The sequence below is a fragment of the Lepidothrix coronata genome, unplaced genomic scaffold (genome assembly GCF_001604755.1).
Source record: "Lepidothrix coronata isolate B3197 unplaced genomic scaffold, Lepidothrix_coronata-1.0 Scaffold54, whole genome shotgun sequence".
NCBI classification, from domain to species: Eukaryota; Metazoa; Chordata; class Aves; order Passeriformes; family Pipridae; genus Lepidothrix; species Lepidothrix coronata.
This window is the reverse complement of record NW_016690234.1, coordinates 1,130,092-1,141,993: the sequence shown is the minus strand read 5'-3', so window position 1 is coordinate 1,141,993 and position 11,902 is coordinate 1,130,092. Positions and strand designations below refer to the sequence as shown.

Genomic DNA, 11,902 nt, shown 5'->3' with positions numbered 1-11,902 from the left:
ACACACACACACACACACACACACACAAACACACCTGTGTACAGGTGTGTATGCACACACAGAGCCCTGCACAACATGTAACACACGCACGTATGTGCCCACACACTCCCAGCAGCCCCATGCTCACACCTCCCAGCCCCCCCAAACCCCACGTTACCATCAGCCAGGTGTCGAGGGAACACGCCAAAATTTGGGGGGGAGCGAACACGCCAAAATTTAGGGGGCAACACGCCAAAATTCTGGGGGGATCCCTTGGGAAGTGCTGCCCCAGGGATGAGGCGGCCGAGTGGCAGCGCTGCCGCTGCCGCCGCCTTTTTATAGGGCTCGGCAGGTGATGTGCACACACCTGGAAACTCCAGCTCCAGGTTCCTTCCTCCTCCCCGCGGGCCGGTGCACTTCCTTCTCTACTCCACGTGTGCCAGCCTGGAATACAGCCTGACACCTCCAGGATTTCAGGAGGGAGGATGGGGAAGGGTGTCCAGAGGCTTGGCTGCCCGGATGACACGGTGATGGGCATCCCCCAGGCCATGCCCTTGCATCACCCAAGCAGTGATATCACCGGGGCTGCTGGAGCAGAAATCCCAAGTTGGGCAACCCTGGAAAGGGCTGAAGGGCAGCGATTACCCCCTGCTTTTTGCTCCAGGATGTCCCAGTGGCCTCTAACAGCGGGATACTGATTTCATGGTGTAAAGAGCAGGGCTGGAGGATGGGAAATTCCAGAGCACTGGGAAGTCAGGGACCCCAAATATTGTTCCTTAAATCAGGGGGATTTATCAGAGGGACCTTCAGATGATCCCATGCGTGGCACTGCCTGCAGAGACTCCCACTTACCACCACCAGTGGGATACTGGTTTCATACTGGGTGCAAGAAGCAGGGCTGGAGGATGGAAAATTCCAGGGGATTAGGAGTTCAGGAACCCTAAACATCACCCCTAAATGAGGCAGGTTTATCAGAGGCACCCCCAGATGATGTCCCCTCACTAACATGTAATACCAGTGTGATACTTTCATACCGAGAGCCAGAAGCAGGGCTGGAGCCTGGGACAGGGACCCTAGAGATTGTTCCCTAATCGAAGGGGGTTTATATGGGACACCCTCAGGTGATATCAGACACTGGGCCTCCCACTAACACCAGCAGTGGATACTGGTTTCATACTGGGTGCAAGGAGCAGGGCTGGAGGGGAAAGGCACTCTGGGGGTTCAGGGACCCCAAACATCAACTTCTAAATAAGGGGGGTTTATCAGAGGGACCCCCAGATGATGACCCCCACTACCACTGGGATACTGATTTTACACTGGGAGCAAGGAGCAAGATTGAAGGTAGTGAAATTCCAGGGGATTGGGGGTTCAGGGACCCTAAACATCACTCCTAAATGAGGTAGCTTTATAAGAGGCACCCCCCAGACGATGCCAGCCAGGGCACGAGCTGCAGAGCCCCCCACTAACACACCACTGGGATATTGGTTTCATACTGGCTGCTCCCCCAGGAGACAGGGCAGCTCTTCCAGCTCCACGGAGCAGCAGAGTTGGAAAAATAAACTACAACCCCCCTCAAACTGAGGGGTACAGACTCCCAAGGCAGGGGACAGGGTGGAGATGGGATGCAGAGAAGAGCAGGAAAAGGAAAAACTGGTTATCAAAATACTTTATTTCAGGGAGATCCCTCAAAAAAAAAAAAAAAAAAAAAAAAAAAAAAAAGGGGGGGGGGAAATCAAAGGAAGAAGGACCCTCCTGTTAGACAGACATGCCCACAACACCTGCAGGGCTCCTGGGAAATCAACTGAACCAATCCGCTGCTCCAAAGAAAGGACAGGTCATTCCCGAGGGGATTGAGGCAAGAATATATATATATTTGTTCCTGGGGGAGGAGGGGGTGTTGCCAGCAGTTCACAGCAGTTTTCGGCTCTCTCGGCACACAGGAACTAGAACTGCATTGCTGAAGACACTCAACACACAGCAGGGCTAACTAGGAGAATACAACTCGAGGCTAGCAAAGAGGGGAGGGGAGAGAGGAGAAGTGGGAGCATCCCACGGGGCTGGAGTCCTCTGTGCAGAATTTACACGGCCCCGGAGCCACTGGCCCTCACGGAGCCGGAGCGAGTCGTCCCGGGAGTCTCGGCTGACAGAACTTCCTTAATTTTTTTGTTTTGTGTGGGTTTTTTAAAAAGAATCGCAGCCAAAATGAAGACAGAACTGCAAAATCCCAAAGTGGCCGCTTTTTCCACTATTTATAAAAACATCAACAGTCACTACAGGGCATGGCCCACTATACTTTTCCCGGGATTTTGGCCCGCTTGCGAGCGATGGCGTCTTCCACCGCCTTGAGCTGCTTCAGGAGCTCCTCCCGCCGTGACAGGGTGCTGGACTTGCCCCCCTTGACGGTTGCAGGACCCGGTTCGGATGCCTTGCCTGGGACACTTGTGACTTTGCTGGAGCTCTTGGATTGAGGGGAGAGCTGGCGTTTCCTGGGAGAGAGAGAAGGGAGAGGTAGGTGAGAGGCACTGGAAAAACCTCAAAGACATCTACCCTGGTGGGATCATTAAGGATGGAAAAGACATCATCAAGTCCAAGTTTCAACTGGATCCCACCATGCCCACTAAACCATATGGAATCATGGAATGGCTTGGGTGAGAAGGGATCTAAAATTTCATCCAGTCCTACCCCCTGCCATGGGCAAGGACACCTTCCACTAGTCCAGGTTCCTCCAAGCCCTGTCCAACTTGGCCTCGGACACTTCCAGGGATGGGGCAGTTCCAGCTTCTCTGGGCAACCTATGCCAGGGCCTCCCCACCCTCACAGGGAAGTTTCTCCCTAATTTCTGATCTAAACTAATCTATCAGGAAGTGTCACACCTAACACATCACTCCAAGAGCTGGTGGGAGAAAACGAGAGGCTTTGGGTTAAAACCTGAAATAGTAAAAAAATCAGCTGTTCCAGGGAGATTCCCAGAATAAACTCGGCACCATGGGCTGTGCTATCTCTTGGGTGCAGTGAGCAGCTCAAGGGAGTGGCAGAGAGACAAAGAGGGGTGAGCAGCCCTGGAGCAGCCCCACAATCCCAAATCCTGACAGCCCCTTCCCTGTGATGCCACTGGGCCTTGTGGTGCCCTGGAGAAACCAAGTGTGTCTGTAACCCCCTCCTATCCCCCAGATTGGCATAGGGCACATCAAACCCACCATGTGCCACTGCCAACTTAGAGAGCAGCAGGATTAGAGGGTCAGGAATCATTGATGTGATACCAGCACTGGGCTGGAATGGCTGAGGTTCCTGTCACTGCTGGAAAACAGGACCTGAGGGCCTGAGGCAGGACAGGGCTGTGGCAGCAGGGTGAGGTTTTGGTTTGGAAAGACTCTGAGACATGGAAATTGAGGCTCGTTCGTGGCCCAAGCTGGGAGAAGGGAAGGGATGGCACAAGTGCAGCCAGCCAAGGAACACTGGGATGTGTTTGCTTCCAGAGATCCTTGGAGAGATGACACCGGAGAAATGCAAAGCAGCATTGTCTGGCTACAGGCCTGAGAGAACCCCAGGTGTACCACAGGTGCTCCACAACCTTCAGCCCCTGAAGCCACCTGTCCAGTCCTGCAATGGGATACTCCCAGTACAGCAGTGGACACAGCCTGCCAGAAATTTGGACGTGAGCTGGTCACCTGTCACCTCAGGGGACGGCAAAGCGCAAAGCCAGGGCTGTCAGGGGACACGTTTTAATGTGTCACAGTAGCAAGGTGAGCCAGGCTGGGAAAAATGGGAATCAGGCACTGGAGCCAGGTGCCAGAAGGAGCTGGGCAGCAGCGGGTGAAGGGGTTGTACTCTCTTGCTCATTAACACTGTGCTAAACGAGGCACTGACGGGGCTCACACCTGACCCACTTGGCTCCTCTTGCTGGGACTGACCTCAAGAAAACCCCTGGGCTCCAGCTCGTCTCCGAGTTGGAATGGCTCAGCTTTGCACGGAGCCTTGAGCACCTCTGGCACCTGCCCAGGGAGCTCCGCGTCCTTCCTCCTGCTGTGCTCCATGGCAACTGGGAACTGCAGTCCTAGAGCCTTGGAGCTGCCCTGGGAAAGTGTGAGCCCAGCCTGGCCCACAGGGAGCCCGGAGAACAAGCAGCACTCACCTGTCTGCCTGTGCAGGGGAAGGTTTTGGGTTCTGGCCCCTCTGTCGCTCCTGTTTGGGGGATGAAAGTCTCCCAGTCGCCTTCCTGTCGCGAGAGCCTGTTGGGAGAGGAAAAGAAAGAGGAAGATATTCCTGCTTGTCACCAAGGGACAGTTCACTTCTCTACCTGCTGAACCCCCCAGCAGTGTATCAGTGCTCTCTTGAAACCAGATCATGCCAAAAAAAGGCCCAGTCCAGCAGCAGCCAGGAAAAGAACCTCCTGCAGTGTTCCCCCCACTACAGGGGGAGCAGAGAAACCAGTGAGGGCTGTGCCCCACCGTCCCCTGTACACATCATCAGCTGTAGGGAGGGCACCGGCCTCTCCTCATCCTCCAGCTGCTGGAATAAGGCATTTTTTCTTGCAAACCTGTTGGCTCTGCACTGGCAAGGTCACAGGGTGTACTGGCTCAAAGAGTGACAGGTGAGGGCAGTTCTGCTGCTTTTGGAGCCAACAGGACCATCCTTCAGGCAACATCACCCCCATGTTTGTTCACAGGCTGAGCTGTGATGCCCTGCCTGGAACTGTCATGGGGGCTCAGGGATGAGGGGAAGCTCACTGGGGTCCTGGAAAGGTGCTCAGTCCCTCCTGGCAGCAGCACCTCTGTGTGCCAGGGCATCCCTCTGCTCCTGAGGATGGACACTGTGACAGGCCAGGCTCTGGATACCACAGATCCAGGTGAGACAGACTCAGGGTACCACCATTGACCAGTCTGGTGCTGGAACACCGAGAGGCTCAGTCCCAAGTCAGCCAAGGATACCTTTGCCACTGGGATTTGAGGCTTCAGGGCTTGGACTCCCATCACTGAAAGTGTTCCAGGCCAGGGTGGACGGGGCTCAGAGCAACTTGGTCTACTGGAAGGTGTCCCTGCCCATGGAGGGGGGGTGGAATGAGATGAGCTTTAAGGTCTCTTCCAACCCTAACCATTCCATGATTCTGTGATTTGCTACAGCTTAAAAATTGCTTTATAAGACCAAGACAAGAAATAGTACAGAATTACATCTATGTTTATATCTGTAAAATATGCTGGGTTGGCCCATTCACTCCTCTGCAACTCAGCAGCCTGTGAACTAGATCCCAGTGAACTTCAACCTCACCCAGTCCTGTCCATGCTGCCTCTGCAGGAGTCAAATGCAACCAGGTTATTAGCACACAAATTCTTGCTGGCTGGGACCCAGAGTCAACAAGATCCACCTACAGCTGAGCCACCAGGGAAAACAACATCACGTGGCAGCGCTGGCTCCGACGTCACAACCAGCCACCTCTGGCTGCCAACTCCCCCCACCCCCTGTGCTTTCTGGCAGCGACAGCACAGGCTGGAGTGTGGCATTGACTTCCCTCTCTTCGGATCACCAGCTCGGTTCTCCGAGGTGTTACAGCCTCTGGTGAGGACTCAAGGCCTGGGAGAACACTTGGAAAGCCCAAGTCTTTCTAAACATCCAGGGCAGAGTGGATTGTGTCACACACAAGTGGGGAAATCATCTAATTTCACAGGATGGGTGATGCAGGCAGTTATTGCATCCATCCATTCTGGGGCCTTGGCAGCCCGCACTCCCTTTCTAAGCACCGCCACAAGCCTGTCTGTCAGGGTAAGATTCACTGGGATGCACTGGAATCCAAGGTAGAGAAAACTCCAGGATGCAGTAAAGGAAACTCCTATGACTTAGAATCATGGAATGGTTAAGGCTGGAAAAGACCTTTAAGATCATCAACCCAGCACCACCATGTCCACCACTAACCATGTCCTCAGGTGCCACATCCACACGGTTTTTGAACACTTTTTCAGGGATGGGGCCTCCACCACAAAATGTTCCCTAGTACCCAATCTAAACCTCTCCTGACTTTGACAGCCACATCCAAGGACACCAGCAGCGAGCAGGAGGCTGTGGAGGGATGGATATGGAGGTGAGTGCTCTGTGTCTTTAAAGCAAGGGGGTTATTTTTTTGGAAAGGACTTACATGGACACAATGGAGCCACAATGGGCACAATGTGCCCAATGGACAGTGTGGTAAGGCCAGGTTTGGTCTGACCTCACCCACGCCAGGGCCCCCCTCCGCCATGTTTTTGCAGCAGGATGGGCAATACAGCCCCAGTATCTGGTGGCAATCACACACTCCGAAGTTTTGGAAGGACACATGACTGTAATTAATCTTTCTGGTTATTGGATTCTCGGAGCAGAGGCTTTCACAGGACATTTGTCACCCAAGCACTGCCTGGAGCAGGAACCTGGAGCAGGAACCCAGACAGACCAGGAGCCCAGGGATGGCTGATGTCTCACCTCTGTCAGGGGACAGGTTGGCCCGTTTGGCTGGAGGGGAGGTTGGCCTGTCCTTGTCTGCTGGCTCGTATCTCTTCCTACTTCCTTTGTCAGCTGCCTGAAATGGAATTAGAACAGACAATGGAGCTGAGCAGCCACTTCCCTCCAAGGAACCATCATCTCCCTGCGATGGTACCTGGCTCATGCAACCACCTCTCCCATTAAATTCTTTCCACACACCAGTCCCAAACTCCCCTGGATCGTGTCATTCCCAACCACCAGAAGGCAACGCCAACATCCTCTTGCACTGGGGGTTAACGCTGCGCTATTTTCAGAATAGAAACAGGAAAACAGCAGCTTTTTGGGATGTTTTTTTTTTCCAGCAGCACCAAGGATAGCAGATGTTAAGGAGGCATGTGGAGCCCTGCCTTTTCCAGGCTCTGAGGGTGCTGGCAGTCATGTGTCACTGCACACTCCTCCCTACGGAGCAGCTTCCTGGCCATGATAAAGCCGCCTCACGTCAGAGCACAGGGAAGTAGAAAAATCTGCAGCCTCAGACTGTGCTGGGGAATTTGGGCTGTCAGAGCAAAATATTAACGCTTCAAAAACAGGAACCTGCCCACGTGAGCAGGGCCAACACCCTGCCCCGGCACAAAACCCCACGAGGCCAAACTCTCCCACATGATGTGGATTGCGATCACTGCTGGAGGCTCCCAACTGGGGCAGCGGGATCAGTGGGAAAGGGGGAAGAGCCAAGTGGGCACACTTTTACCTCCTGACTCGAGTGAATGACTCGTCAGCAGCTCGCTCCAGTGGGAGGAGAGCGTGCTCGGAAGCGTGCCGGGAGTATGCTCCCAGTGGGAAAGGCCCCGGCACATGTGGGACTCTGGCTGCAGCCTTCGAGCAAGCGGGAAGAGCCCTTGAAGCTGCAGCAGGAATGTGCCCCAGGGAAGCCGCCAACACAGTCGCAAACTGAAGCCACCACAGGGTGTGTTGCTGCCAGACTGGTTCTGTCTGCCGTCCTCCAATCCAGTTCCAGATCTTCCTGGCTGAGCTCATCCTGCCAGCATGGAGCCTGGAGCTCCCCTTCCACCCGTATCCATCCCACCCATTGCTGGGATCCCTGTGAGGAGGGAATCTCAGACATCCACTCCCCTTACCTTGTTCAGGAGGGTCAGTTTGATCTCCTTGTGCCCACTGAAGCCGCCCTGCTGCGACTGGGGGGCCGAGGGCTGCTGGCTCTGGAGCAGCTGCTGGGATTTGCTGCCCTGGGTGGGCTTGGCTGATTTCAGGAGCTGAGTAGGCACATCCCGTTTCCGCTTCTCCTCTTTAGCACTGTCTTCTTTTTTTGACTTTCCTGTTGAAACCAGAGAGCAGATGTGGTGACTTAGGACTGAATCCTTTGGAAGGCAGGGCAAGAGGACGCTGCTCCAGGGACTGGAAAAGCCCACATCAGTTTACACAGCACGTGGCCCCGGGGTCAAAGGATTCAGGAAACCAGAATTTCCAAAGAGAGGAATATAAAACACAAAGAACAAAAGGCTTTTGCCACCAACTCTGCTACGGTCTAAAAACAACAAAGAAAGAGTAACATGATACTGGAGTTGTCCGGATTTTCATCACCTTCCAAAGGTGAAAGAGAATAAGAGAGGAAGAACTCTCAGGGAGGTAAAGGCATGAGACAGCCACAGGCACAGGGATGGAAGGATGTGAACGTAAATTTGCTCCATGGCCTCACCCTGCCCAGGTGACACCTCTGGGCTCCCCTGGTCTGTGCTCAACGATTTTCCTGGAGCCCACAGTATTCCCAAGTAAGTTATATAGGATCATTGCTCTTCCCTTCTTTTCCCAGGACTCCATAGAGGAAAAACACTAAAGCAGGTACCTCTACCTTTCTTCTGCTGGGCTGGGGTGGGGGATCGGGAGCTGGCCGAGGACACGGGGCTGGCCAGGTCCGCGTACATGTCCTCGGAGTCGGCGCTGCGCACAGAGCTGCTGCTGGACGAGGCACTGGACACTGAGGAGACACTGCTCACGCTCAGGGACCTGCAAAGAAACAACAGCTCAAGAAAGCAACAACAATCAGGCAGTGGTGAGACCTTTTTCCATTCCCCTGGCTGGATGTCAGGAAGCTCAAAGGCAGGCAACGACCAGGAACAAAGGCCGTGTGTCCTGGGGTGCCGATGATATGAAAATTCCCAAACACGTAAGATGTACACCTAGAAAGTAATTAAGGCAACATGTAAACAAGTCACTGTTTGCCCAGAAAAACAAGGAGTGAAAGCAGGGTGTGCTGTCACAGGTCAGTGTTATGGCTCAGGGCAAGGGTTCCCTGGCAGGGTTTCTGGTGTTGGCAAACATTTACTGTCACGACAGGTAATGACAGGGAGGATGCCTCCAAGATGGTCATCTCCTAATAGTGTCTATCCCTGGAAGTGTTCAAGGTCAGGATGGACAGGGTTGGAGCAACCTGGTCTAGTGCAAGGGGGGGTTGGACTAGATGAGCTTTAAGGTCCCTTCCACCCCTAACCACTCCAGACATACGTTAACTCCATGAATATTCAGGCAGCCTCTCCAGCCTGTTCCACAGGCCACACCAACCTGCCCTGCCAGCAAGATCCAGGCTCCCTGGCTGGAGGCTGGATTGGGATAACTGAACAGGCTGTGGCAGCTTCAGCACAGACAAACCCTGCTACAAACTGCAGAGTCTGTACCTGCTGGCATCATAGAATCATAGAATATTCTGAGTGGGAAGGGACCCACACGGATCATCAAGTCCAACTCCCATCCCTGCACAGGACACTCCAACAATCCCACTGTCCCAGAGTGTTGTCCAAATGCTGCCTGAGCTCTGGCAGCCTTGGGGCTGTGACCACTGCCCTGGGGAGCCTGTTCAGTGCCCAACCAGCCTCTGGGGGAAGAATCTTTTCCTGATATCCGACCTAAACATGATAGAGCTGAGCTCTGAGAGGTCACATGGATTGTTGCAACGGTGTCAGGATGAGCCAGAAACTCCTTGTCCAGGCTACAGGATGTCACAGCAAAGTTGGTTTGGGCACACACCGTATTTCCTCCGTTTTCCCCTTCCCCACACCCCTGGAGGAGTAGCACCCACAGCCCCAGAGCCACACAAGCAACTCCTGTGTTCATTTTTCCCACCCGTGCCCAGCTCTCTGAGGCTCTTGCATCACCCCTGAGCTGATGAATGTGACAAGCATGTGGTAAACAAGTTTGGATTTCTGTAAAATAACGCGGATGTTGAAGCTTGGAGTTCCACAGAGTTCAGGGATGTGAACTAGAGCTGCTCAGAGCCAAATCCTGCCTAATCCACTAGTTTTGCACTACAGGTCTACCCTTAAATCTGTGTCCCAGGGAAGTGCTGTGTTTCAAGGCTCTGCCTGTGAGCTTTCAAGGACTCTTGTGTGTGAACAGATGCAAAAGCCTGAATGAATGACTCGAAAGAGGTTTATTTTATGACTCTTTGCTGGAGGGAGTTTGGTGTTTACACATCCCACAGACTAACAGCCTTAGAACTGTTCACTTGGGGCTAAACACAAAGGGAACTGGCTGTGCAACTTTGCCAGCAAAAGAAAAATATCATTAGCTGGGCCTTTCAGGGATTTTCTGACCTACTTCTTCTGACAGGCCAAGCATCTTCCCTAAGGACATGCAAGAACCAGAGGTAGGAGAGCTTTGGGAGAGGAAAGCTCTGTAGCCTGAAACTGTTCACTTGTAAAGCAATTAGGATGTGGTTATAAGATCTTTTGGTAGCAATTTAGGCTAAATGGGCAGTTGGGCACATGTGACAAGCTAATTTCCATGAATAAACCACAAGGAAAATATCATAGAATCATGGAATGGTTTGGGTTAGAAGGGACCTGAATGATCACCTAGTTCCATCTCCCTGCCATGGGCAGGGACACCTTCCACTAGACCAGGTTGCTCCAAGCCCCGTCCAAGGCCTCCCCACCCTCACAAGCAAGGATTCCTTTCCAATATCCCATCTAAACCTCCCCTCCTTCAGCTTAAGGCTATTCCCCTTCATCCTATCACTCCATGCCCTTGTGAAAAGTCCCTCTCCAACACTGTACTCTTGTCACAATTCAGTACTTGGGATCTGTAACACAAACCCAACTTTATCCCACCTCCCAGTCACCTGTAGCCTCTGCTCCTGGAAGCTACAGAGAGTTTTTGCTGCAAAAAACCACAACAGTGAGGAACAGTCACAATCTCTCCTACTTAAATAACAGTAATGAAGGGTCACGGATACCTGGATTTCCTGGACCCAGATGGGGAGTGGGAGACTGAGGCAGAGGATGATCTGGAATGAGATCTGGAGAGAGACCGAGACAAGGACCTGGATCGGGAGCTGGAGCCACTGTAGCTGCTGGCACTGCCACTGATGCTGCCACTGATGGTCCTCCTGCAAGACAGCAAGTGACACCATCACACAAGAGTAACTGTAAGGAAAAGGAGAGAGAGAGGGGGAAAACCCCACGAGAAACAAGTGATGCACAACAGAGTTGCTCACCACCCTCTGATCAATGCCCTGAGCAGTGACTGGCCTCTTCCAGCCACCTCCCCCAGTTTATACACTGGGAATGATGTTCTGTGGTGTGGAATATCCCCATGGCCAGTTTGGGTCAGCTGTCCTGGCCGTGCTCCCTCCCTCCTGAACATGGGAAACTCAGAAGTCCTTGACTTAGGGTGAGCTACTGAGCAACAACCAAAACATCCATGTTATCAACATTATTCTCATCCTAAATCCAAAACACACCAGACACCAAAAAGAAAATTCACTCTATCCCAGGACAGCTTCCTACAAACTAGAATTGCTAACTGTGTAATGCAGTGGGATATCTCGTATTTCAGGCTGTACAAATAACCCTACACTTTTTTGGGACTAGAATAACAGTCCCAAAAAAAATAGAGTTGTTCTGTCATTTGGAGAGTGTAGGACAGTGGGTATAAGCATGAAAAAAACCACCCTGAAAATCCAAGACTGGAATAAAGGGAAGGTGGCTAAAAACATCTGAGATGAATATTAATCATTAACTAAAGAAAGAGAAACAGAAACTAGAACTGATAGAGTTTCTAGAGAAAAGAAAACGTCATCATCAGTTTTCATCAACGGAGACAGAACTGCACAGCCCAGACACTCAGCTTCTGGGAAGAAGGAGGAGATCCAATGCCATGGAAAATTAAGAACTGACTTGGGATGCTTCTGAAAACCTGAGTGGAAAACAGACTTAGACCCATCTTCAAAAATCTCCCATGATCCAAGAAAACCACACATGCCTTACTGCAGGAATGAAACATTCCCAGGCTCCTTGTGCACTCATAAAACGGATATTTCTAGGAAATACATTTCTTACACACCAAATTGCTGCTTCCACAGACCAGACACAGAGGTACCATGCTGCTATTTCACTTGGAATATTGGAGTCACATAAGATGAAGGCAGGAAGGGAAAGCAGGGCAGGGAGCCAGCAAGATG

General features: G+C 52.3%; 1 protein-coding gene and 1 long non-coding RNA gene across 9 annotated transcripts in view; one reads left to right on the top strand and one right to left on the bottom strand.

Moving 5' to 3' along the window:
• Positions 1-2,160: 2,160 nt before the first annotated feature.
• ZC3H18 (zinc finger CCCH-type containing 18) overlaps positions 2,161-11,902 on the bottom strand; it is a 46,667-nt gene continuing 36,925 nt past the window's right edge. For 5 of the 7 annotated variants that reach the window (XM_017816203.1, XM_017816206.1, XM_017816208.1 and 2 more), the window contains 6 exons: positions 10,676-10,828; positions 8,291-8,451; positions 7,566-7,762; positions 6,427-6,523; positions 4,112-4,208; positions 2,166-2,465 (listed from right to left, as the gene is read on the bottom strand). In XM_017816203.1, the coding sequence (XP_017671692.1) occupies positions 2,267-2,465; positions 4,112-4,208; positions 6,427-6,523; positions 7,566-7,762; positions 8,291-8,451; positions 10,676-10,828 (904 nt within the window). In that variant the 3' untranslated portion in view covers positions 2,166-2,266. Of the gene's footprint in view, positions 2,466-4,111; positions 4,209-6,426; positions 6,524-7,565; positions 7,763-8,290; positions 8,452-10,675; positions 10,829-11,902 lie in introns of all 7 variants that reach the window. The other 2 variants (XM_017816205.1, XM_017816207.1) reach the window with 1 other exon arrangement.
• On the top strand, positions 5,427-10,714 carry LOC108497995. Of its 2 annotated transcripts, none has more exons than XR_001875033.1 (3): positions 5,427-5,532; positions 5,998-6,052; positions 10,656-10,714. It is a non-coding gene; the product is annotated as an uncharacterized LOC108497995 (long non-coding RNA). The 2 variants fall into 2 exon arrangements; XR_001875032.1 differs by lacking the exon at positions 10,656-10,714 and adding an exon at positions 6,327-6,420.